The 25,232-nt window shown below is 41.5% G+C and overlaps 1 protein-coding gene across 1 annotated transcript in view; it reads right to left on the bottom strand.

Annotated features, from left to right (window-relative positions):
- Nucleotides 1-25,232, bottom strand: part of LOC108519338 (serine/threonine-protein kinase Nek5) — a 70,212-nt gene that overhangs the window by 21,386 nt on the left and 23,594 nt on the right. The window contains exons 8-15 of the mRNA XM_017858266.1: nt 21,798-21,852; nt 18,794-18,994; nt 18,637-18,718; nt 16,763-16,896; nt 9,807-9,988; nt 5,642-5,708; nt 2,792-2,908; nt 1,735-1,821 (exon numbers count right to left, since the gene is read on the bottom strand). Coding sequence (XP_017713755.1) covers nt 1,735-1,821; nt 2,792-2,908; nt 5,642-5,708; nt 9,807-9,988; nt 16,763-16,896; nt 18,637-18,718; nt 18,794-18,994; nt 21,798-21,852 — 925 coding nt within the window. The remainder of the gene's footprint in view (nt 1-1,734; nt 1,822-2,791; nt 2,909-5,641; nt 5,709-9,806; nt 9,989-16,762; nt 16,897-18,636; nt 18,719-18,793; nt 18,995-21,797; nt 21,853-25,232) is intronic.

Genomic DNA, 25,232 nt, shown 5'->3' with positions numbered 1-25,232 from the left:
CAGGCATGAATGTGAGTAGGGGTTTTAGAGTCAGATTTTTGTTTTATTTTACTTTATTTTATTTTTTTGAGACAGAATCTTGCTCTGTATCCTAGGCTGGGGCACAGTGGCACAATCATGGCTCACCGCAGCCTTTAGCTCCCAGCTCAAGCAATCCTCCTGCTTTAGCCTCCCAAGTAGCTAGGACTATAGGTGCAAACCACCATGCCCAGCTAATTTAAAATTTTTTTGTATATATCTGTGTACATACACATATATATACACACATATATATGTTTAGAGCTAGGGTTTTCCTATGTTGCCCAGGCTGGTCTCAAATTCCTAGGCTCAAGGGATCCTCCCACCTCAGCCTTTCAAACTGCTGGGATTACAGGCATGAGCTACTATGCCCAGCCTAGAGTCAGATATTGAAATATTTAGTCTGCCTTGTAATAGCTACGTGACTTTGGATGAGCTACTTACCTTCTCTGTATAGGGGTAAATAAAAGAAAGTATGTATGTGATATGGTTTGGCTGTGTCCCCACCCAAATCTCACCTTGAACTGTAATAATCCCCATGTGTCAAGGGTGGGGCCAGGTGGAGATAACTGAATCATGGGGGTGGTTTCCCCCATACTGTTTTCATGGTAGTAAGACTCACAAGATCTGATGGTTTTGTAAATGAGAGTTCCCCTACACAAGCTCTCTTGCCTGCCTTCATGTAAGGCATGACTTTGCTCCACCTTTGCCTTCTGCCATGATTGTGAGGCCTCCCCAGCCATGTGAAACTGTGAGTCCATTAAACCTCTTTTTCTTTATAAATTACCCAGTCTCAGGTATGTCTTTATTAGCAGTATGAGAACAGACTAATACAGTATGTGAAAGCTCTGGTTCACAGCCTGGCAAAAACAACTGAATTGCACCATACATTCATTTGACTTATATGAATTTATCTGTATGCACTGCGGTGGAAGAGAAAGAGAGAGTGATCAATTATCAGGAGCATGGTGGCTCTATTCAATGAGTGTGTGGCCAAGTCCATGTGGGATGGGAGACAGCCATCTCAGTGCCTGCAAGCTTCTCCTAAGAGAGCATTCCAGGGCACTGAGTGTGTTCCTAGTGTTTCAATAGCCATGTGTCTTTCTTACAACATGGTTTCCAAACACAGGCTGGCTATTTCATCTGAAGTTCTTCTGAAGAAGCAGTGATCTGTGCCAACTCTAGAGACCTTCTTGGGAGATGGAAGGATGAATTTCCAATGTGGCGCCTTTAAGAGATTTTTAAGAATCAGTTCAACTGCACTCAGATTTTGCCTTAAATAGCCTTTAGAACCTTACTCTGCAGAGAGTTGAAAAAAATGCTAGTGTGCTGTTGTTGTTGTTGTTTTTCTCCTTCTGAGCATGAACTTACACTCATTTTGGACTTTCTGCATCTAATCCAGTTCTGGTCTAAAGTTGCTGCTCAGTAAATACATATTGAGTGATTCATGAGAAAAACAATCAATAAGTACTTTTAATAATAGCCATTCCTGAGAATCTCAGATATCCTTATTATCTTGTGTAGTCTCTCGTAAACCATAATAAACTGAAGTTCCAATGAGGTCTGACAGCTTTCCTATTAAAAAAGAAGTCTGCATGATTATCTCTATGATAAAACTTTATCTTTTCTATGAGGAAATCATTACTTTTAATACCAGCTCAATTTAGTTAGCTCTAAATCGATAGAACAATGTTTCCCCTAGAAGAATGAATTTACCTCTGATTCTCTCCCCATCTTCTTTCTAATTTCTTTCATGTCATTGTGGTACTGTTGGCGTATTTCCTCTAACTGCTTCCAATATTCCTGGAAAGCAAACCCAATCCAGAAACTTTAAATGTTTATGAACACCATAACCAAAATAATATTTATGCAGCCTACAATTTCAAAAGTGTGTAATATAAAATAAGGTTAGAAAAATATGTTGCTCCTAAAGATGATAATCTGTCTTATGTTTTGGCTCTGGTACTTCACACCCTGTGAGACAGTGGCTTCAGCTACAGAGCTCAATTTTATATACAACCCAAATGTGTTCATGACGTACACTGACTTTATAAATCCCACTTTTATATATAACCCTCTTATGCACTGAACTTTGTCCCTCCCCAAAAAGAGATATGTTGAAGTCCTAACCACCAGTGCCTAAGAATGTGATCCCATTTGAAAACAGGGTCACTGCAGATGAGACTAGTTAAGATGAGATCATACTGGTGGGCCCTAAGTTCAATATGACTAGTGTCCTTGCAAGAAGATGGCCATGTGAAGATGGGCACACAGGAAGAACAGCATGTGATGCAGGCAGAGAATGGAGTGATGTGACTGCAAGTAAAGGAATGCCAAAGACTGCCAGCGACACACCAGAAGCTGGGAAGAGGCAAGGAAGGATTCCCCTACAGGTTTCAGAGGGCACTTGGTCCTGCTGACACCCTGATTTTGGATTTCCACTCTTCCAGAATTGTGAGACAATACATTTCTATTGTGATAAGCCATCTAGTTTGTTGAACTCTGTTACGGCAGCCCAGGAAACTAACACAAATCCCAAATATGTTAATGAGGGACAGTTACTCTATGAATCTCAAGGTAAAAAGCTGTATGAACTTAGCCATATTGCATTATCTGAAAAAGTGAAATACCTAACTCTGTATCCCCTGTAACACTCAGCATGGTGTTGACATATTCAGGGGCACTGTAGGAAACAGAAGTAACTTCCTATTACAGTACAAAAGACAGTAATACAAAGAAATACAAGGGTAGCCCTGGAATTAAAGTTTTTAACCTGTTCCTTCATCTCGTTTTTCCTAAATGGCCACTCCTGGAATCTAGGCTCTTCTCCATTACTTCTTAGCTCTTGTCTCTGGATGTAATTTGGCTCGGCAGAAGATGGACGAAGACCCTATTTATTGAATGAAATAATTTATAAAGCATACTTTGACTTCAGAAACATCTTCTGATGTGACCTTAACTTTTTCCTATAAATAAGAATTATATCACTAAGCAAACTCAGTATTTAGGAGTTTTTTGTAGTAAGTAGTAGAATTTTCTTAAGTATAAAACATTAAAATATATATATATGTATTTTTTTGTTTGAGAGAGTCTCACTCTGTCACCCAGGCTGGAGTACAGGGGCATGATCTTGGCTCACTGCAGCCTCCAACTCCTGGGCTCATGCAATTGTCCTGCCTCAGCCTGAGTAGCTGGCACAACAAGCACATGCTGCCACGTCTGGCTAATTTTACAATTTTTTGTAGAGATAAAGTCTCACTATGCTGCCAGGCTGGTCTTGAATTCCTGAGCTCAAGTGATCCTCCTGCCTCAGCCTTCCAAAGTAATTGGATTACAGGTGCCACACACATAGTAAACAATTTTAAAAAATTAATTCAACCATTTATATAATTTATTCTAAATGATCCATATGTTATGCTACCATTTGAGATATGTAGATTTATTTTTGGAATTGGTAACGTAACTGTGATATCAAAGGTTTGTAAAGGGTTAGCAACCCCAGAGCATGAATTACGTAGGGGAATACTTATTAGGTTTTCGGTCGGGGCGCGGTGCTCAAGCCTGTTAAATCCCAGCACTTGGAGAGGCCCCAAGGCCGGTGCGCGATCCACAAGGTCATGGAGTGTCGATGACCATCCTGGCTCAACACAGCTGAAACCCCGGTCCCACTTAAAAAATACAAAAAATTAGCCGGGGCGAGATGTGCGGGCGCCTGTAGTCCCAGCTACTCGGGAGGTTGAGGGCAGTAGAGAATGGCGTGACCAGGGAGGCGGAAGCTTGCCAGTGAGCTGAGATCGGACCACTGCCCCACTCCAGCCCTTGGCGTTATCGTTGCTGACCAGAGCGAGACTCCGGGTCTCCAAAAAAAAAAAAAAAAAAAAAAGATACTATAGGTTTTCAATGGTTCAAAACAAGAGTGATATAAACAGGGTGCAAATCCCGCCTCTCTCCGTGCCAGAATTCTGACGGTATTTAAGGGTAAAAGTTAACTTTCATTTCAAATAAAGTACAACAGTCGCTTTTTTTTTTTTTTTTTGAGATGGAGTCTCACTCTGTAACCCAGGCTGGAGCGCAGTGGCCCGATCTCGGCTCACTGCAAGCTCCACCTCCCGGGTTCACGCCATTCTCCTGCCTCAAGCCTCCCAAGTAGCTGGGACTACAGGAACCTGCCACCACGCCTGGCTAATTTTTTGTATTTTCAGTAGAGATGGGGTTTCACTGTGTTAGCCAGGATGGTCTCAATCTCCTGACCTCGTGATCCGCCCACCCCTGCCTCCCAAAGTGCTGGGATTACAGGCGTGAGCCACCAAGCCGAGTCTTTTTTTTTTTTAAGACAGAGTCTCACTCTGTCACCCAGGCTGGAATACAGTGGCGCAATCTTAGCTCACTGTAACCTTTGCCTCCCGAGCTTAAGCAATCCTCCTGCCTCAGCCCCCTGAGTACCTGGGACAACAGGCACATGCCACAACACCCGGGTAATTTTTTTTTTTTTTTGTAGAGATAAGATCTCACTATGTTGCCCAGGCTAGTCTCGAACTCCTGGGCTGAAGTGATCTGCCCACCTTGGCCTCCCAAAGTGCTGGGATTACAGGCATGAGTCATCGTATCTGGCCTAATCACTTTTTTGTTGTTGTTGTTGTTTGTTGTTTTTTTGTTTTTTTGAGACAGAGTCTTGCTCTGTCGCCCAGGCTGGAGTGCAGTAGCACGATCTCGGCTCACTGCAACCTCCTCCTCCTAGATTCAAGTAATTCTCCTGTCTCAGCCTCCTGAGTAGCTGGGATTACAGGCATGCACCACCACACCCAGCTAATTTTTGTATTTTTAATAGAGATAGGCTTTCACCATGTTGGTCAGGCTGGTCTCGAACTCCTGACCTCGTGATCTGCCTGCCTTGGCCTCCCAAAGTGCTGGATTACAGGCGTGAGCCAGCACACCCGGCCCCTTGTCACTTTTTTTTAATGTGCAGAAGAATCTTTAACAAAATAGAACCAAAGCACTATAGCACTGCAAGGAAATTTGAAGCTCACCTACTCTAAAAATTGTCATTTATAGAAAAGGAAACTAAGGCTCAGATAGGTTGAATGAACTGTCCAAGGTCCCACAGAAGAGATAAAGCCAAGGAACAAGCCAGACTGCTAAGACTCTGATTCAACCCTTTCCCATTATTTTCTTTAGCTATTAAAAACTGAGGACTCGGGCCAGGTGCGGTGGTTCACACTTGTAATCCCAGCACTCTGGGAGGCCTAGGTGGGTGGATCACCTGAGGTCAGGAGTTCGAGACCAGCCTGGACAACATGGTGAAACCCGTCTCTACTAAAAATACAAAAGTTAGCCGGGCGTGGTGGTGGGAGCCTGTAATCCCAGCTACTCGGGAGGCTGGGGAAGGAGAACGGCTTGAACCTGGGAGGCGGAGGTTGCAGTGAGCCAAGATCATGCCACTGCACTCCAACCTCATGACAGAGAGAGACTCCATCTCAGAAAAAAAACAAAAAAACAAAATAACTGGGGACTAGTAGAGAGTAGTCTTGACCTTCTGATGGAATGAACTTGGATTTGAAAATCTGTGAACAGAAAAACTATCAGGAAATTCCTAATTGCTTCCCATATTTGGTATTTTACTTACCAATTGCTTCTCTACTTTCAGCTTATACTGTTGAGCTTCAAATTTTCTCTGAAGGTAGTCAGCAGGCCTTAGAAAATAAGAATGTTTGGCTTAAGTAGAAACTTTAACAAATCTTACGCACCAATTTGACAAGTAGATTTTCAGTTTAGTAATGAGATTCACAATTCACTGGTGGCTTGAAGTTGCAAGTTCAAGAAGTAGTTCACAGTTACAGAATCTTTACATTGGAAAATAAAATTTTGGAATCAAGAGGAAAAAAGGATAAAGAGTAACAAGTGAGGATACAGGAGAGGATTAAACAGAAAAATATTCTTATCCAGTAATTTTTCTTCAAGGCAAGATTCAGTCCTTCCATTCTCTGTAATATGTTGTGGGGAGGAAAACAGACCCAGACCCAGAAATTCTCATGCTTTGTGTAGGTGTCTAATGTACAGGTTGTTTCTCCTGATTTAACAATGGCGGCCGGATGTGGTGTCTCACGCCTGTAATCCCAGCACTTTGGGAGGCCGAGGTGGGTGGATTGCCTGAGGTCAGGAGTTCGAGACCAGCCTGACCAACATGGTGAAACCCCATCTCTGCTAAAAAAATATTAGCTGGGCATGGTGGCAGGTGCCTGTAATCCCAGCTACTGGGGAGGCTGAGGCAGGAGAATCGCTTGAACCCAGGAGGCAGAGGTAGCAGTGAGCCGAGATTGCGTCACTGCACTCCAGCCTGAGTGACAGAGCGAGACTCCGTCTCGAAAAAAAAAGAAAAAAAAGAATGGCTGCATATCTGTTTCCTGCACCACATACTGAGCTCCCTGAGAGCAGAATGTGTCCCTCCATCCAGCCCTTTATCTCCACACATAAATGCTTCATGAGAAAAGAAATCATGGGTTAGCTGTCTCTCCAAATGTTTAAGGTATTTTTCCAGCACAATTTTAATCAATTCCAGTCAAACAATGTTCAAGTTTATACTCACATTTTATGTAGTTTTTTTTTTTTTTTTGGTAGAATTTCCTGTAAAACATTTCTGTAACTACTGGTTGTTAATAAAAACCGCATTTCTTGGCCGGGCGTGGTGGCTCAAGCCTGTAATCCCAGCACTTTGGGAGGCCGAGACGGGCGGATCATGAGGTCAGGAGATCGAGACCATCCTGGCTAATACGGTGAAACCCCGTCTCTACTAAAAATACAAAAAACTAGCCGGGCGAGGTGGCGGCGCCTGTAGTCCCAGCTACTCGGGAGGCTGAGGCAGGAGAATGGCGTGACCCCGGGAGGTGGAGCTTGCAGTGAGCCGAGATCCGGCCACTGCACTCCAGCCTGGGTGACAGAGCGAGACTCCGTCTCAAAAAATAAATAAATAAAATAAATAAATAAATAAATAAATAAATAAATAAATAACCGCATTTCAGATCATAAGTTTTTTGGAATATGAGTAACTTCTAGGGCTCCAAAGACAGAACTGTCATTTCAGAAACAACTCCTTTACGAAGGAACATCATGATAAGCATCCCCAATTTACAAAGAGGCAAGTTAATAATCAGGGGTTTAGAAACAGGATGAAATGACAAGCTAAAGTCTTTGAGTCTTAGTTCCTCAGCTGTAAAGTGGGCACGGTGCCATTTCACAGGAATTGATACAAGGATTAGAAGAGATTAGGGCTGTGAAGTGCCTGACACACAGATAGTTCCTGAATCAAATGAGGGTAAATTGTAAGCACTCATCTGTCTCAAAAGCCTGACTGGCACATATATCAGTATCTTCATGAGAAAAATGATTCTGACACCCAGGGGCCGTCCAAAAGACATTCTCTATCTCTCTGTCTACCTACTCCCTTTCCACCCCCAAAATTCTATACAAATTCCTCTTCCTCAGCTGGGCACAGTGGCTCACTCCTGTAATCTTAGCACTTTGGGAGGCTGAGACGGGCGGATCACAAGGTCAGGAGATCGAGACCATCCTGGCTAACACGGTGAAACCCCATCTCTACTAAAATACAAAAAATTAGCCAGGCATGGTGGCGGGCACCTGTAGTCCCAGCTACTCAGGAGGCTGAGGCAGGAGAATGGCATGAATCCGGGAGGTGGAGCTTGCAGTGAGCCAAGATGGGGCCACCACACTCCAGCCTGGGTGACAGAGTGAGACTGTCTCAAACAAACAAACAAACAAAAATCCTCTTCCTGCATCCCATGGCCTGTAATTAGACCTCCAGCAGACAGAAAGTTGGGGATGGGGGAGTATACAAAGAGGAGGGGTTACCAGGCATCAAAGGGGCATCCAGGAAAGAGAAGGACCCTTCCTATTGTTTCATGTGAGAGCTTGGGAGATAAAATCACACGTGGTCAAAATAATTGATAGCTTGACAGCTCTCAAATCTAGACAAAGAGTAGAAGATATATTTTCCCAGTGGTTGAGAAAAGGGAAAGGGAGTTTTGTGGCTGCTCCCAGTTCATCTGTAAAATCTACATCCTTCACTAATTGAGTCCAATATGGGTATTACAATTTGAATGAACGGAAGATGCAACTTTTGATAATTGTGGAGATAATTAAAAATGTGTTATGAAGATAGATAAAAACCACAACAGTGCCCAATATCTTTAAAGATAAAACATCTGCTTTTCCCATTATATGTTTCTGAAGAAATTATTTTCTTATCATTCTTGCTTATCTCATTTTCACTATTAATGAGATTACCATCACATAGTCTCTTGTATTTTTCATAATTCATCCAAAATTTCAACAATAAATAACCACAGTTGCCAAAGTAACAAATTCCTAACCCTGAACAAAAAAATTTGATGACAAACACTTTTTAAAAAGAACTCCTAGAGTTAAGTCTTCAGGCCTGTGTTAGGCGTCAATTATTCTGGACACAGGAATATCGACATCAGTGTGAAAAAATTTTGAAAATATTGTAGATCTGCAGAAATCTATTATGGAGTAAAATTTTTGAAAATCTACCATAAGACCAATTTAAGAATACTATTTTCTTTCTAATATGTCCATATTTTGAAGATCCCTAGAACATAAATGCTGAATGAAATGTATCTTATTTCTCAAAATGTCTCAAATGATCATTTGATTTTAATGATTCAATTATTGATTCATATTAGTAACCTCTTTGAGAAATGAAATATACACAACTATTTTTTTACTTGCCATATAGTGGAATTTAGCAGGAGGAAGAAAGAATATTAAAAGGGCAGGGGTAGGGGTCTGTGCCTACAGTTAAGCAGTTCTATGAGTAAGAATATAAGCTAGATCAGACTTGAGATGAAAAAGGGTTAAGGGGAAAAGAAGATAATTTATCAATTACTTATCAATTGTGATAATCTATCAACACATTTATTGCTTTATTTAATTATGAGTTTGTTACTTTGATAGGCTAAATTATAATACACATTACACAATAATTACAACACTTCTCACAGTGTATGTAATTCCCACGTAATTTATAAGAACATGTAATTGTTACATGCTTGCGATGTCAACAGATTTGATTTGTGTAATATATATGACATTCTGATGGAAATAAAAACAAAATCTTTCTAACAAAAAAAAAAAAAAAAAAAAAGGCTGGGCATAGTGGCTCACGCCTGTAGTCCCAGCACTTTAGGAGGCCAAGGCAGGTGGATCACATGAGCTCAGTGGCTGCCTGGTGAGAGGGTACCTGAGAATTTGAAGAACCAACTAACGAGCAGGTGTAGGGCTGACATAGAGAGAGACTAACATGGCCAGGCATGGTGGCTCATGCCTGTAATCCCAGCACTTTGAGAGGCCAAGGTGGGCAGATCACCTGAGGTCAGGAGTTCGAGATCAGGTTGACCAACATGGTGAAACCCTGTTTCTACTAAAAATACAAAAATTAGCCGGGCATGGTGGTGCACGCTTGTAGTCCCAGCTACTGGGGACGCTGAGGCACGAGAATCGCTTGAACTAGGAAGGCGGAGGTTGCGGTGAGCTGAGATAGTGCCACTGCACTCCAGCCTAGGCAACAGAGCGAGACTCTGTCTACAAAAGCAAACAAAAGAAAAACGTCAAGGGAACTATGTGTTTAAAATGAAGATTTGGGAAGTTTTTCTTGGATTATTTGTGTTAGGAGAATTTGGATTTCAGAATAATTAATGTTAATATATAAAGATATTTTCAGATTAATCAAAGCTTAAGCTAGACCACAATATTACCATTGACTTGGGGATGGACCATGCCTCTCTTCCTGACTGTAATCCCCAACTCCAGTATTTTCTTGAGGAATAGGGTGATAACTTGGTTCCTGGGCTCTTCTCCTCAGCATATCAAGTTGAGCATAATAATAATCATAATGTCCACACACAGCAGCAAGTTTGGGCCTTTCTATCATTTTTATCTGACGAAAAGAAGAGGGGATTTTTTAAAAACCATAATACAGGCCGGGTGCAGTGGCTCACATCTGTAACCCTAGCACTTTGGGAGGCCAAGGTAGGTGGATCACCTGAGGTCAGGAGTTCAAGACCAGCCTGGCCAACATGGCAAAACCTCATCTCTACTAAAAATACAAAAATTAGCTAGGTGTGGTGGCGCAACCTGTAATCCCAGCTACCCGGGAGGCTGAGGAAGGAGAATCGCTTGAATCCGGGAGGTGGAGGTTGCAGCGAGCTGAGATCATGCCAATGCACTCCAGCCTGCGCAACGTGAGTGAGACTCCCTCTCAAAAAAAAAAAAAAAAAATACAAATTTATAATACTTGACAATATGACAGTGACCATAGCTAAGACAAGGCACTGAAGGTGTATTTTGCTGTTTTCTACTACACTTGTTTTTCAGAATAAAATAATCTTAGAGTCCCCAAATCCTAGAGTACAAAAAGACCTAAGTACTATATAGTATAGTGGTTTACAATTTTGCCAAGGTATAGATATGAATCATGCATACTTCATGGCTAGTATGTAAAACGTACTTAGCTAGTGAGTATGCCCAGCCAATCCAAGATCCAAAACTAAACTCAGAATTATTGTTTTCTATTTTTCTTAAACTCATTTATACCTTACCATACTTTACAGGAAAATAAAAAGTATCGTGAAACTCACACATATGGGGATTTGCAACATTTTTAGTTTCTGATAAATTGACTAAACGCAAAATGGCATCATGACTTAAAGAAAGTAAGATGCTGAATCAGAGTCATTCTTCCAGAGAAAATATTTTAAAAGGTCATATAACAGCTGTGATGGACATATTAGCATCCCAGCCCTCACCACCCAACCAGAACAGAATGAGAACAGGAGAACCAGAAATGACAGTTTATCTTAGAACTGAGTAGAAGCCACCGAGCTAGAAGATGAGAAATGGATCAAATTAAGATATAAAAGCCAGTCAAGACCTTCTTGCTAAAGAGCAAAGTGGGGTCAATTTAACCTGAAGTGTGGCAACTCTGTCTAGTTGACAGTTTACAGTTAATAATAAAAAGAGAAAAATAGATGAAACTACTGCAAAGACCTAGGAACTAATAGTTGGGAATATGAATAACGAAAACAATTAAAACCAAAATGTCCTCATGTAAAGAGGTAATACGTTATATCCTTTGTTCTTTTTACTGCTATATGGTTCATATATATATGTCAGATTGGACCATATGAAATTACATATAATTGGCCGGGCACGGTGGCTCACACCTGTAATCCCAGAACTTTGGGAGGCTGAGGCGGGCGAATCGCGAGGTCAGGAGATCGAGACCATCCTGGCCAACACGGTGAAACCCCGTCTCTACTAAAAATACAAAAAACAAAATTAGCCGGAGCGTGATGGAGGGCGCCCGGAGTCCCAGCTGTTTGGGAGGCTGAGGCAGGAGAATGACGTGAACCTGGGAGACGGAGCTTGCAGTGAGAAGAGATAGCACCACTGCAATCCAGCCTGAGTGACAGAGTGAGACTCCATCTCAAAAAAAAAAAAAAAATTGCACAGAATCGACCATCATTAATCTAGAAAAATGGCACTTTCATATAGTTCTATTTAAATATTTAAGTAAATTATAAAATTTAGTTTATTAATCTAAATACAAACTATATGTTTATTTTTTAAATATTTTCTTTTCTTTATAAATTCTGAGACAGGATCTCACTCTGTCACCCAGCCTGGAGGGTTGTGGTGTGATCATAGCTCATTGCAGCTTCAAACTCCTGGGCTCCAGGGATCCCCTGCCTCATCCTCCCAAGTAACTGGGACTACGGGTACATGCCACCATGTCCAGCTAATTTTTTTTAAATTTTACTTTTTGTAGAGGTGGGGTCTCAATGTGTGGACCAGGCTGGTCTCAAACTCCTGGGCTGAAACGATCCTCCTGCCTCAGCCTACCAAAATGTTAGAATACAGTCATGAGCCACTGCACCAGCCTATTTTAAAAATCTTTTAAAGTAAGAAGTAGTTTTCTTTGCTTTACAATTTCACCTGTATACAACCTAGAAAAAACTACTACTAATTACTTGTTGAAAAGTGGTTAGAAAGAGAAAAGTATTGAAAGGCAATAAATAGTTTCTTTAAAATTTTTTCAGCCGGGTGCAGTGGCTCACGCCTGTAATCCCAGCACTTTGGGAGGACAAGGCGGGTGGATCACGAGGTCAGGAGATCGAGACCATCCTAGCTAACATGGTGAAACCCCATCTCTACCGAAAATAAAAAAAATTAGCCAGGAGTGGTGGAGGGCGCCTGTAGTCGGGAGGCTGAGGCAGGAGAATGGCGCGAACCCGGGAGGCGGAGCTTGCAGTGAGCCGAGATCGCACCACTGTACTCCAGCCTGGGGGACAGAGCAAGACTCCATCTCAAAAAAAAAGAAAAAAAAATTCTTTTTCTAATATCCCAACAGTAATAGGAATATCAGAGGTAGTTCCTGTGGAAATCAATTTTACCTTTTCAAGGAACTGGAAAAAATGTCAACGTGTTCAACAGTTCTCATAATTTAATTCATCCTCAAATCTTTTAGATGTGTTTTCTCTTCTACAGGTCTGATAAAGAGTCCTCTGAATCACAACATACTTTTCTTATTTCTTTAATAAAATTAAGCCCTTAGGCTGGGCACAGTGGCTCACGCCTATAATTCCAGCACTTTGGGAGGCTGAGGCTGGTACATCACTTGAGCCCAGGAGTTCAAGAACAGCCTGGGCAACACAGTGAGACCTTGACTCTACAAAAAATAAAAACTAGCTGGGCATCATGGTGCATATCGGTAGTACTAGCTATTCAGGAGGCTGAGGTGGGAGGATCACTTCAGCCTGGGAGGTCGAGTGATGTGGTTTGGATTTGTGTCTCTGCCCAATCTCATGTTGAATTGTAATCCCCAATGTTGGGAGAGGAACCCTGGTAAATGGATCATGGGGGCAGATTTCCCCCTTGCTGTTCTTGTGATAGTGAGTTTTCACGAGATCTGGTTGTTCAAAAGTTTGTGGCAGCTACCCCTTCACTCCCTCCTGCACGTAAGATGAGCCTGCTTCCCCTTCTGCCGTGATTATAAATTTCCTGAGGCCTCCCAGCCATGCTTCCTGTACAGGCTGCAGAACTGTGAGCCAATCAAACATCTTTTCTTTATAAATTACCCAGTCTCAGGTGTTCTTTATAGCAGTATGAGAATGGAGTGACACAATACATTGGTACCAGGAATGGGGAATTGTATACAGATACCTGAAAATGTGGAAGTGACTTTGGAACTGGGTAATGGGCAGAGGTTGGAAGAGTGTGGAGGGGTCAGAAGAAGACAGGAAGATGATGGAAAGTTTGGAATGTCCTAGAGACTTGTTAAAATCAAAGTGACCAAATTCTGATAGTGATATGGTCAATGAAGTCCAGGTTAAGGAGGTCTCAGATGGAGATGAGGAACTTATTGGGAAACGGAGCAAAGCTCACTTTTGTTATGCATTAGCAAAGAGGTTGGATGCATTGTGCCACTACCCTAGCGATCTGTGGAACTTTGAACTTGAGAATGATGATTTAGGGCATCTGGCAGAAGAAATTTCTAAGCAGCAAAGTATTCAAGATGTGGCCTGGCTTCTCTAGCACCCTATGGTCATATTTGTGAGCAAATAAATGATGTAAAACTGGAGCTTATACTTAAAAGAGAAGCAGAGTATAAAAGGAAAGTTTGCAGCCTGGAAAGAAAAACCCATTTTCTGGGGAGCAGTTCAAACCAGCTGCAGAAATTTTCAAGAATAAAGAGAAGTCAAATGTTGTTAGCCAAGATAATGGGGGAAATGCCTTGAAGGCATTTCAGAGACCTTTGAGGCAGCGCCTCTCATCACAGGCCCAGAGGCCTAGGAGGGAAGAATGGCTTTGAGGACCAAGCCCAGGGCCCCACTGCTCTGTGCAGCCTCAGGACATGGTGTCTTGCATTGTGGCTGCTCCAGCTCCAGCCGTGGTTAAAAGGGCCTAATGTACAGCTCAGGCCTTTGCTTCAGAGGGTGCAAGCCATAAGTCTTGGTGGCTTCCACGTGGTGTTAAGTCTGCAGGTGCACAGAGTGCAAGAGCTGAGGCATGGGAGCCTCCACCAAGATCTCAGAAGACATACGGAAAAGCCTAGATGTCCAGGCAGAAGCCTGTTTCAGGGAGACCCTCCACTAGGGCAGTGCAGAGGGGAAATGTGGCATTGGAGCCTCCATGCAGAGTCCCTGCTGGGCACTGCCTAGTAGAGCTGTGAGAAGTGGACCACCATTCTCCTGACTCCAAAACGGTAGACTGAACGACAGCTTGCGCCACGCACCTGGAAAAGCCGCAGGCACTAAACAGCAGCCTGTGAGAGCAGTCGCAGGGGCTGTAGCCTGCAAAGCCTCAGGAGCAGAGCTGCCCAAGGCCTTGGGAGCCCACTCCTTGCACCAGTATGCCCTGGATGTGAGATATGGGGTCAAAGGAATTTGGAGCTTTAAGATTTAATGACTACCCTGCTAGGTTTTCAATTTGCATGGGGTCTATAAATCCTTTGTTTTGGCTGATTTCTCCCTTTTGAAATGGGTGTATTTACCAATGCCTGCACCCTCATTGTATTTTGGAAGTAACTAACTCGTTTTTTATTTTACAGACTCACAGGTAGAAAGGACTTGACTTGTCTCAGATGAGACTTTGAACTGTGGACTTTTGAGTTAAATGCTGAAATCAGTTAAGCCTTCGGGGACTGTTGAGAATGGAAAATTGTATTTTGCAATGTGAGGACATGGGAATTGAGATGGGCCAGAGGTGGAATGACATGGTTTGGATTTGTGTCCCTGCCCAAATTTCATGTTGAATTGTAATCCCTGATGTTGGAGGAGGGGTCTGGGGGAAGGTGATTAGATCATGCGGGCAGATTTCCCTCTTACTGTTCTTGTGATAGTGAGTATGTTCTCATGAGATCTGATTGTTTACAAGTGTGTAGCACCTCCCCGTTCGCTCTCTTCCTCCTGCTCTGGCCATTTAAGATGAGCCTGCTTCCTCTTCTGCCATGATTATAAGTTTCCTGAGGCCTCCTCAGCAATGCGTCCTGTACAGCCTGCAGAACTGTAAGCCAATTAAACTTCTTTTCTTTATAAACTACCCAGTCTCAAGTAGTTATTTATAGCAATATGAGAACAGACTAATACATCAAGGTTGCAGTGAGCTGAGACATGCCACTGCACTCTAGCCTGGGTGACAGAGCAGGACCCTCTTTCAAATAAATAAATAAATAAATAAATAAATAAATAAATAAGTTAAGCCCTTTATCAAATGAAGGGCAATAACTTAAACAATTGGTTTTTAAAAAAATGTTTACATACCAATACATTTTCTAAAATGTCTATATATCAAGTAAACACTTAGTAAATATACTTCCAAATGGTTCTCTAATTTTACCATGAGCCTTCTTTAAAATACAATTCTTTAATTAAAAGACAATAGCCATTTTATCATTTACATACCAGAAGCATTTCACTAGTATGACCTAAAAGATTCAACACTGTGCTGAAGTGAATTCAAATAACTAAACACAAAGAATCGCTAGGGAAATATCAATTATTATATCATACAAACTTCTCAATCCTATACATGTTAGAATTAAGAATATTAAATGCAGACTGTTTTCTGTTGCTATGTTACTCACTTTTCCTATACAGAAAAACCTTACTTATTAGAAATAAGAATAATTTCAGTTATAAAAAGAAAATTAAACCTAAAGTATACTTGTAAGGGCGTACAGCATCGTTTTATAAAATATAAAAACTAGAAGTTGTCCAACAAAATACTATTATAATGCTCAGTACAGAATACCTTATTGTAAGTACAAAATTTGTGGACTCCAAACAATGAGCTTGTACCTCATGAACACGTGCAGATAGGTCTGTCAGAAATACCATAGCTTAATGGGTTAAAAAAAATAGAATGAATAAGACCTACTATTTGATAGCACAATAGACTGCCTATAGTCAATAGTAACTTAATTGTATATTTTTAAATAACTTAAAGAGTATAACTGGGTTGTTTGTAACTCAAAGGATAAATACTTGAGGGGACAGACACCCCATTCTCCATGATGTGCTTATTTCACATTGCATGCCTGTATCAAAACATCTCATGTACCCCATAAATATATACACTTAAAATGTACTCACAAAATTTTTTTTAATTAAAAAATTAAAGAAAAAGAATATAACAGCCGGTTGCAGTGGCTTATGCCTGTAATACCAGCACTTTGGGAGGCTGAGGCAGGTGGATCACAAGGTCAGGAGTTTGAAACCAGTCTGACCAACATGGTGGAACCCTGTCTCTACTAAAAGTACAAAAATTAGCTGGGGCCGGGTGCGGTGGCTCACACCTGTAATCCCAGCACTTTGGGAGGCCCAGGCAGGCAGATCACAAGGTCAAGAGATCGAGACCATCCTGGCCAAAATGGTGAAACCCCATCTCTACTAAAACACAAACATTAGCTGGACACGGTGGCACACGTCTGTAGTCCTAGCTACTCAGGAGGCTGGGGCAGAAGAATCACTTGAACCCGGGAGGCGGAGTTTGCAGTGAGTTGAGATCGCGCCACTGCACTCCAGCCTGGCGACAGAGCGAGACTTCATCTCAAAAAAAAAAAAACAAAAAAAAAGAAAAAAAAAGAAGAAGAAGAAAGAAAAGAATACACCATAGTTAAAAAAAACACAAAGGAGGGTTTAGAATGACTTACGGATCTGGCCTTCTGGGCTCCAGCTGATGGTCTCCATTCATTTCTATGCAATATAGCATTCCTTTTAATTGGCACAGATATCCTTGATCTTGGTGGGCACTTTCCCTGGAATTTCACTTTTTGTATTTTATACTCTTAATTAACCAAAATAAAACAGCTTCAATTTTGAAAATTGTACATCTTTAATACTGATACTTGTAAGAGTATAAACATAAGCTACATTTCATAACACAGTAAGTTTACTTTCTAGCCAGAGATATGTTACACACAGTGAGAGAAGTACTGATCAAAAATTAATATGCATTTTCTTTAAATGAAAAAAACCTTTTTTCAGAGTCCCTTTGCATATTTCTAGTATATATAACATCACTTTTTTTCAGAAAAATAGAAATTAATATTAACCTTTACAGAAACAATATGTATGGGGTAATAATAAAAGTTACTAAATTTGGTCATTAAAGCTTGGGTTATCAGGCCACTCCATTCATGCCACATTGTTTGGAATTTATGAGTAGATCTTCTCTCTTTTTTTTTTTTGTTGGGACAGTCTCGCTTTGTCACCCAGGCTACATTACAGTGGCAGGGTCTCAGCTCACTGCAACCTTCACCTCCCGAGTTCATGCAATTCTCGTGCCTCAGCCACCCAAGTAGCTGGGATTACAGGCATGGGCCACTAGGTCCAGCTAATTTTTGTATTTCTAGTAGAGATGTGGTTTGCCCACATTGGCCAGACTGGCATCAAACTCCTGGCCTCCAGTGATCTGCCCACTTTGGCCTCCCAAAGTGCTGGGATTGAGGTATGAGTAGATCTTCTAATGCTTGTCTTTATCTCCATCAAAATTTGTTCTTGGGCTGGGTAAGGTGGCTCACACCTGTAATCCCAGCAATTTGGGAGGCCAAGGTGGGAGGATTGTTTGAGCTCAGGAGTTTGAGACCAGCCTGGGCAACACAGTGAGACCCCATCTCAATAAAAAAAATTGTTCTTGTTCTCTTGTCTTACCTATATTAGAAATATGGACAATACACTGTCCCATACTTTGTACTTGTCTATTTTCTAAACATTCTCAGTCTAGACTGATATACAACGTCAGTCAAATTAAATGGCAAAGAGGTTCATTCATTTTCTCCTTAACTTTCCTCAATTTTAAAATCTCTCTCTCAATGGATAACATTTCCCTATCATGAATTTCTTTGAGAGGTTTTCTGCTTCTCCTAATATTGTAAGTCCAGGCATTCAGTTATGGCTAAATCCTGGGGCTTTGACTTTCACAGCACCAAATGAATTAGTAATTTTCTCTTTCTTAATGCACCCCTCCCTCTAACACACAGCTTAGCTGATTCCTGACAGCAGGACTAAAATAGTTTTCTCCAATTATTACTACCATAAAGTATCTCCTGCCTTCTTTGGGAACCACAAAGTAACAGTTCTCACTGTTACCAATTAGGCCCCAAGATCCTAACTTCAGCTCCAATGGTCCTTTGCAACAGAATTCTTAACTGCCAGTCTATCCTATTTCAGAAAAATATTTCATCTCATCATCCATGTCTATCTGCAACCTTCTCCCACTCTATCCCTTCACTACACAAAAGTTAAGTTTGGGCTCAACCTCTTCAAGCATCTCTATTAGCATGTCCTCTGCTTCATGAAGGTTTCCTGACTAATGAGAAGAAACCCTGCAGGTCATGCAAGAGCTAAATATACAACTTTCAGGCATACTCACTAGTTGCCATTTGACAAGATGATTGTTCTGCTTATACTGCTTGTGTTTCTTAAATGTCCACTTTCAAAATGTTTGGTGAAATTTCCTTGCATTACTCTCTGTGTGAGACATGTGTAATAAATGCTTTTGATTGCATGGCAAAGTCACACTTACTCTGGACCACCTTCCCAGCCTGTCGAGAAGCTGGCGCTTCTGCTCTGCATATAAGCATGTGATTAAATTCTTCCTGAATGACCTAAAACCGAACACATGTGTCAAGGATCTACAAACCAAAATCTCTGCCAAAATGCACAGTCACCTCAAAACTCACCTCAGGAGTCAAATATTTGGGAATAAGATTCTCTAAAAAGGGCCTTTTCAAAATGGAATTTATGGATGGTCGGTCTCGAGGAGATACTTGAAAGAGCTGAGATATCAAGGAATGTAGCTCACGCGAAAACCTTGGAGATATTGGGGCAAAATGTGCTTGACAAATCTTCAGAACCAGCTGCTGTAAGTTGTTACCCTCAAACTGAAAGGACAAGGAGCAATCATACTAAATCAGAGAAAAGTTACTAAAGTAACAAATAATAAAAGTGTTAAAGTAACAAACATACCAAGAAGCAAAACAATGTTTTTAAATTGTAGTTAGAAACAGTAGGGTCACCTGTAATCCCAGCAATTTGGGAGGCCAAGGCAGGAGGATCACTTGAGCCCAGGAGTTCAAGACCAGCCTGGGAAACATAGTATTAGACCTCATCTCTCCAAATCATGGTTTTTAAAAATTTGCTGGGCTTGGTGGCATAAGCCTGTGGTCCCAGCTACTTGGGAGGCTGAGGCAAGAGGATTGTCTAAGCCCAGGAGGTCAAAGCTGCAGTGAGCCGTGATCACGTCACTGCACTCCAGCCTGGGTGACAGAGTGAGACCCGGACTCAATCAAAAAATAAAAAAGAAGCACTATGGTCCACCCTAAATTGTTTTCAACAACTAATCTTTCATGAGCAGATACTGCAGTTACTCAACGAGATGCCATGTTATTTAAAACAAGTTTTTTTGTTTTAATTTTGTCTTATTATCAAAATAATGTTTACTCATAATAAAAAACTGGAAGGTATAGGAAGTTATAAAGACAGGGGAAAATACGTATAATTTTACCCCACTCAGAGTGTATAGCTCCTTCTGATCTTTTTTTAAAATGATGTTTATTTTACAAAGTTGAGGTCACATTGATATGAAATTTTATCTCTTGCTTTTTAAAATTCACATAAACATTGTTTAATTTCCTCTAAAATGCTTCACAGACCAGAAAATCTTCTATTGTATGAAACCAATAGTTATTTATACATAATAATATTCAACACCATGGTGTAGCAATAAAGGTACACATTGGCCGGGCATAGTGGCTCACACCTGTAATCTCAGCACTCTGAGGGGCCGAGATGGGGAGATCACCCAAGGTCAGGAGTTCAAGACCAACCTGGCCAACATGGTGAAACCCTGACTCTACTAAAAATACAAAAAAATTAGCCAGGCATGGTGCTGGGCACCTGTAATCCCAGCTCCTCGGGAGGCTGAGGCAAGAGAATTGCTTGAACCCAGGAGTCAGGGGTTGCAGCAAGCTGAGATCATGCCACTGCACTCCAGTCTGGGCAACAGAGTGGGACTCCATCTCAAAAAAAAAAAAAAAAAAAAAAAAAAAAAGAAGTACACATTTTGGTCAGAAATTGGCTGTGCAATCCTTGACAATAATTAATAATAACAATAATGATGGCTGTGGAGAAGAGTTGATGTAGCAGGTTATCCTCAGAAAGGCCTGCTTACAATATTGGCCTGTGGCTGGTGTCTGGGAACTAAGATCTCAGAAGAATTCCCACCATTCCCTGAATGTTAAGAGTGGCTCTCTTTGCCTCAGCTATTTATGGGAACAATATGTTTATGCTGAACACCTGCTTTCTTTCCAGGAGTCTGGAAGTTTGGCATATGCCAGGTAGAGGGTACCTATGTGACCAGTTCCCAGTAAAAATCCTGGGCACTGGGTATATCCAATGAGCTCTCTTATAGATTGCATTTCACAGGTGACGTGGGTAACAATGCTGGAGGATTTGGCACATCCCATGTGACCTCTGGGAAAAGACTCTTAAACACTTGTGCCTGGTTTCCTATGAACTTTGCCCACGTACATTTTCTTTTGCTGAACATATCTATTCACACACTATTTATTTATTTATTTATTTATTTATTTATTTATTAGTAAAAATCCTGGGCACTGGGTATATCCAATGAGCTCTCTTATAGATTGCATTTCACAGGTGACGTGGGTAACAATGCTGGAGGATTTGGCACATCCCATGTGACCTCTGGGAAAAGACTCTTAAACACTTGTGCCTGGTTTCCTATGAACTTTGCCCACGTACATTTTTCTTTTGCTGAACATATCTATTCACACACTATTTATTTATTTATTTATTTATTTATTTATTTATTTATTTTTATTTTTTATTTTTTTTTTTGAGACGGAGTCTCACTCTGTCACCCAGGCTGGAGTGCAGTGGCGTGATCTCAGCTCACTGCAAGCTCCACATCCTGGGTTCACACCATTTTCCTGCCTCAGCCTCCAGAGTAGCTGGGACTACAGGTGCCTGCCACCACGCCCAACTTTTTTTTTTATATTTTTAGTAGAGATGAGGTTTCACTGTGTTAGCCAGGATGGTCTCGATCTCCTGACCTTGTGATCCACCTGCCTCAGCCTCCCAAAGTGCTGGGATTACAGGTGTGAGCCACTGCGCCTGGCACTATTTATTTATTTTTTATTTTTTTGAGATGGAGTCTCGCTGTCACCCAGGCTGGAGTGCAGTGGCACGATCTCAGCTGATTGCAGCCTCCATCTCCGGGGTTCAAGCAATTCTCGTGCCTCAGCCTCCCAACCAGCTGGGGCTATAGGCACATGCCACCATGCCAGGCTAATTTTTGTATTTTTAGTAGAGACAGGGTGTTAACATCATGTTGGCCAGGCTGGTCTCCAACTCCTGACCTCAAGTGATCTACCTGCCTCAGATTCCCAAAGTGCTGGGATTACAGGCATGAGCCACCATGCCAAGCCCACACAATTTATTTTTAATGGAAATATGCTACACATACTAGTCTCCAACTTGGACTTTTTACTTTATAATATTGTTTGGACATCTTTCCATGTCATCTATCATTATTTTAAGTAACTCATCCATATAATTTTTAACAATCTAATAAAACCAAGCATTAACCTTTCTCTCCTATAAGTTAACTTCTTTTCTATAATTCCAGTAATTCAAGATTAGTCTGACAATGAGCATACTTACAGGATGTTTGAGTGTGCAGAGCTCATATAAGACACAGCCAAGAGACCAAATATCCCTAAAGAAGATAAGAGTTTACATGCCAAGAAAATATCCATAATTCTTAATAAAAGCTTTTATCCTTACAGTGCCTTAAATTTGTGTCACTTTACAATTTTATATAAGTTGATCAGTTTTTACAAATGCTTTCAGATATATCATCAATTCTTATTAGAAGATAAGAGGTAAAATGAAAATCATTTGTAGTTTGTCAGATTTCTAGTCGAAGAAAGGCATACAAACTTTGCTACAAGCTGGTGGTTTAATATTTAGTTCAGCTTCCTGCTCAAAAACAGTGTATGTATGATGAAATGTTGAGCAATTTGGAGGAGGCAGGCAGAACTCAAACATGGATTTGTTTTGACTCAAAAGGTAATATTTGGTTGATTTTGAAAGATACATCCTACTCAAGGCTTTTGACAGAATCAAAGTTATATTATGTGATAAACATAGTATCTGATTCTCAATAAACATTTAAAAATATATTTAAAATATATATCATGAGCTTTGCTCTTTACAGATTTAGTACTTCATAAATATTTATATGTGATTGGTTTAATTGAGGAGTTATTTTATAGAACAAAAAGCACAATTAAATCTAAAAGATCAAAAAATGTATAATAAGAAGTCAGGGAGTCAAAGCAAGAAGGAATCATTAAAGTGAGGAGTGAGGTAAATGGCTCCTCTAGCAGCAACACTTTGTGTGTGCGTGAGTGTGTATATGTGTGTGTGTGTGTTTCACACAGAAGGAGAGAAAGATAGACTTATACTAAGGGTTTGAGGACAAAAGATGGTAAGTACAACAAACGGTAAGATTGGTGGGAAACAAATTTGCGGGGTTTTTTAATGTTTTTTTTATTTTTTTTTTTTTTTTCAGAAACAAGGTTTCGCCATGTTGCTCAGGCTGGTCTCAAACTCTTGAGCTCAAGCAGTACTCCCTCCTTGGCCTCCCAAAGTGCTGGGATTACAGGTGTGGGCCACCTGCACCTGACCCAAGAAACAAACATGAACTTTCTAGACCTTCTAGAAATTCACTGACCATTTCACATCGCACAGACTTTTGTCTTTACCAGGGCTTCCACAGACCCAAATTTCTCTTCTGTTCCCAGAGCACCCTCTGTAGCCAGGGTAGAGAATTCATATGCCCCCAGGGCTCAGGCCAGTACTGCAGCCACCTGGGGGTCAGGTGGGGCTAGTTGCAGGCCTGAGACCACTCTGCATAGTGAGGACTGTGGTGAACCAGTCCCCTAATGGAGCCAGCAGCTACCCACCTGATTATTGCTAATATCTTCCAATTTTCAGAGGCACCAACTATGCATATTTTAAAATCTTTCAATATTTAATTTTTTTTATGTAGTGACAGGGTCCCACAATGTTGTCCAGATTGGTCTTGAACCCCTGGACTCAAGTGATCATCACCCTCGGCCTCCCAAAGTGCTGGGATTATAGGCATGAGCCACCACATCCAGCAGTATTTAATTGTTGATTCAAATTCTTGAAAAGCAGTACAAGGAAACAAAACAACACAGCTGACCCAAGGCTGTCTGTGGCATGCCCTGCTCTGAACAGCCTACTTTCTGTGCAACACACCCTACCTGCATTCCTGCACAACTAACTTGAGGTCAAACTCCTTGGTGCCAGGGGATGTCTCAAAAAAAGAAAAAAAAAATCCCTGTTATTTTATTAGGCAGATAAATTCTTACTATTCTTTTTGTGAATCTCTATCATCTGAACTTTGCCTTCCATTTATCTCCTTCAAAGTCCAATAGCCAAGTATCTCTCGGGCATTTTTTCCTACACAAAAGGACAAGTAACTTCCAAAGGAAACTCAGTCTTCTTTATCGCCAACTTGTTCAATGGCAGCCAGCTTTGAAAAATGAAAGTTTTTTCCTTCTCCTTATAGGAAGCAAAAGCTCCTCTTCACCTTTTCTTGTGGTACACATTAACATTACTGCTGAGCACCAGGTGCAGTGGCTCACAACCTGTAATTCCAGCACTTTGAGAGGCCGAGGCAGGCAGATCACCTGAGGTCAGGAATTCAAGACCAGCCTGGCCAATATGGTGAAACCCCGTTTCTACTAAAAATACAAAATATTAGCAGGGCATGGTGGTGTGTGCCTGCAGTTCCAGGTACTTGGGAGGCTGAGGCAAGAGAATTGCTTGAACCTGGGAGGCAGAGGTTTCAGTCAGCTGAGATCACGCCACTGCACTCCAGCCTGGGTGACAGAGCCAGACTCCGTCTCAAAAAAAAGAAAAAAAAATTACTGCTGAGAGTCAGACTCTGATATCACATACACAAAAACTAACTGGGTTTTAAAGCTGGAAGACACCTTGAAGATTACCTAGTCAATATTTTCATTGTTATGAGTTAGGAACCTGAGGCCCACAGAGGTCAACTGACTTGGTCAAGTTAGCCAAGACTAGGATTCCTAGCTCCTAATCCAGTGAGCGGTCACCAGACCACACTGTCTTCTACTTCATCCTCTTCAATCTTTTCTTGCAATAGACTAAACAGTGCTTCAAAGGTATGAACATATAATACAAAAATGGACATCACAGTGACTGCAATTTGCAATGTTATTTGTTATTTTTTATTTATTTATTTATTTATTTTTGAGACAGCGTCTCGCTCTGTTGCCCAGGCTGGAGTGCAGTGGCGCAATCTCAGCTCACTGCAAGCTCCGCCTCCTGGGTTCACGCCATTCTCCCGCCTCAGCCTCCCGAGTAGCTGGGACTACAGGCGCCCACCACCTCGCCCGGCTAGTTTTTTGTATTTTAGTAGAGACCGGGTTTCACCATGTTAGCCAGGATGGTCTTGATCTCCTGACCTCATGATCCACCCGTCTCGGCCTCCCAAAGTGCTGGGATTACAGGCTTGAGCCACCGCGCCCGGCGCAATGTTATTTTTTATACCACGTGTATCTTTAAATGAAGAGAAATGGCTTTCTTCTAAACAAGTTCGAAACCTTCAGGTAACACTGCTCAGAGATAGTCACTGGGATCCCCATTGTGTGGCAGGCCAGGTCTTACTAATGCAGGCCTCCATCATAACTGTTTCTGTACTGACTGAGTGGTGAAGTTAAATATTAAAAGCTAAAAAAGCCAGTGCCCAGCCAGGCACAGTGGCTCACACCTGTAATCTCAACACTTTGGGAGACTGAGGCAGGCAGATCACGAGGTCAGGAGTTTGAAACCAGCCTGGACAATATGGTGAAATCCCGTCTCTACTAAAAATACAAAACTTTAGCCAGGCATGGTGGCAGGCGCCTGTAACCCCAGATACTCAGGAAGCTGAGGCAGGAGAATTGCTTGAACCTGGGAGGTGGAGGTTGTAGTGAGCCGAGATCATGCCATTGCACTCTAGCCTGGGTGACAAGAGCAAGACTCTGTTTGAAAACA

Source organism: Rhinopithecus bieti, unplaced genomic scaffold (assembly GCF_001698545.2).
Source record: "Rhinopithecus bieti isolate Rb0 unplaced genomic scaffold, ASM169854v2 scaffold_48477, whole genome shotgun sequence".
Classification (NCBI taxonomy): Eukaryota; Metazoa; Chordata; class Mammalia; order Primates; family Cercopithecidae; genus Rhinopithecus; species Rhinopithecus bieti.
The sequence above is the reverse complement of the archived record's forward strand: the minus strand, read 5'-3'. Positions and strand labels throughout refer to the sequence as shown.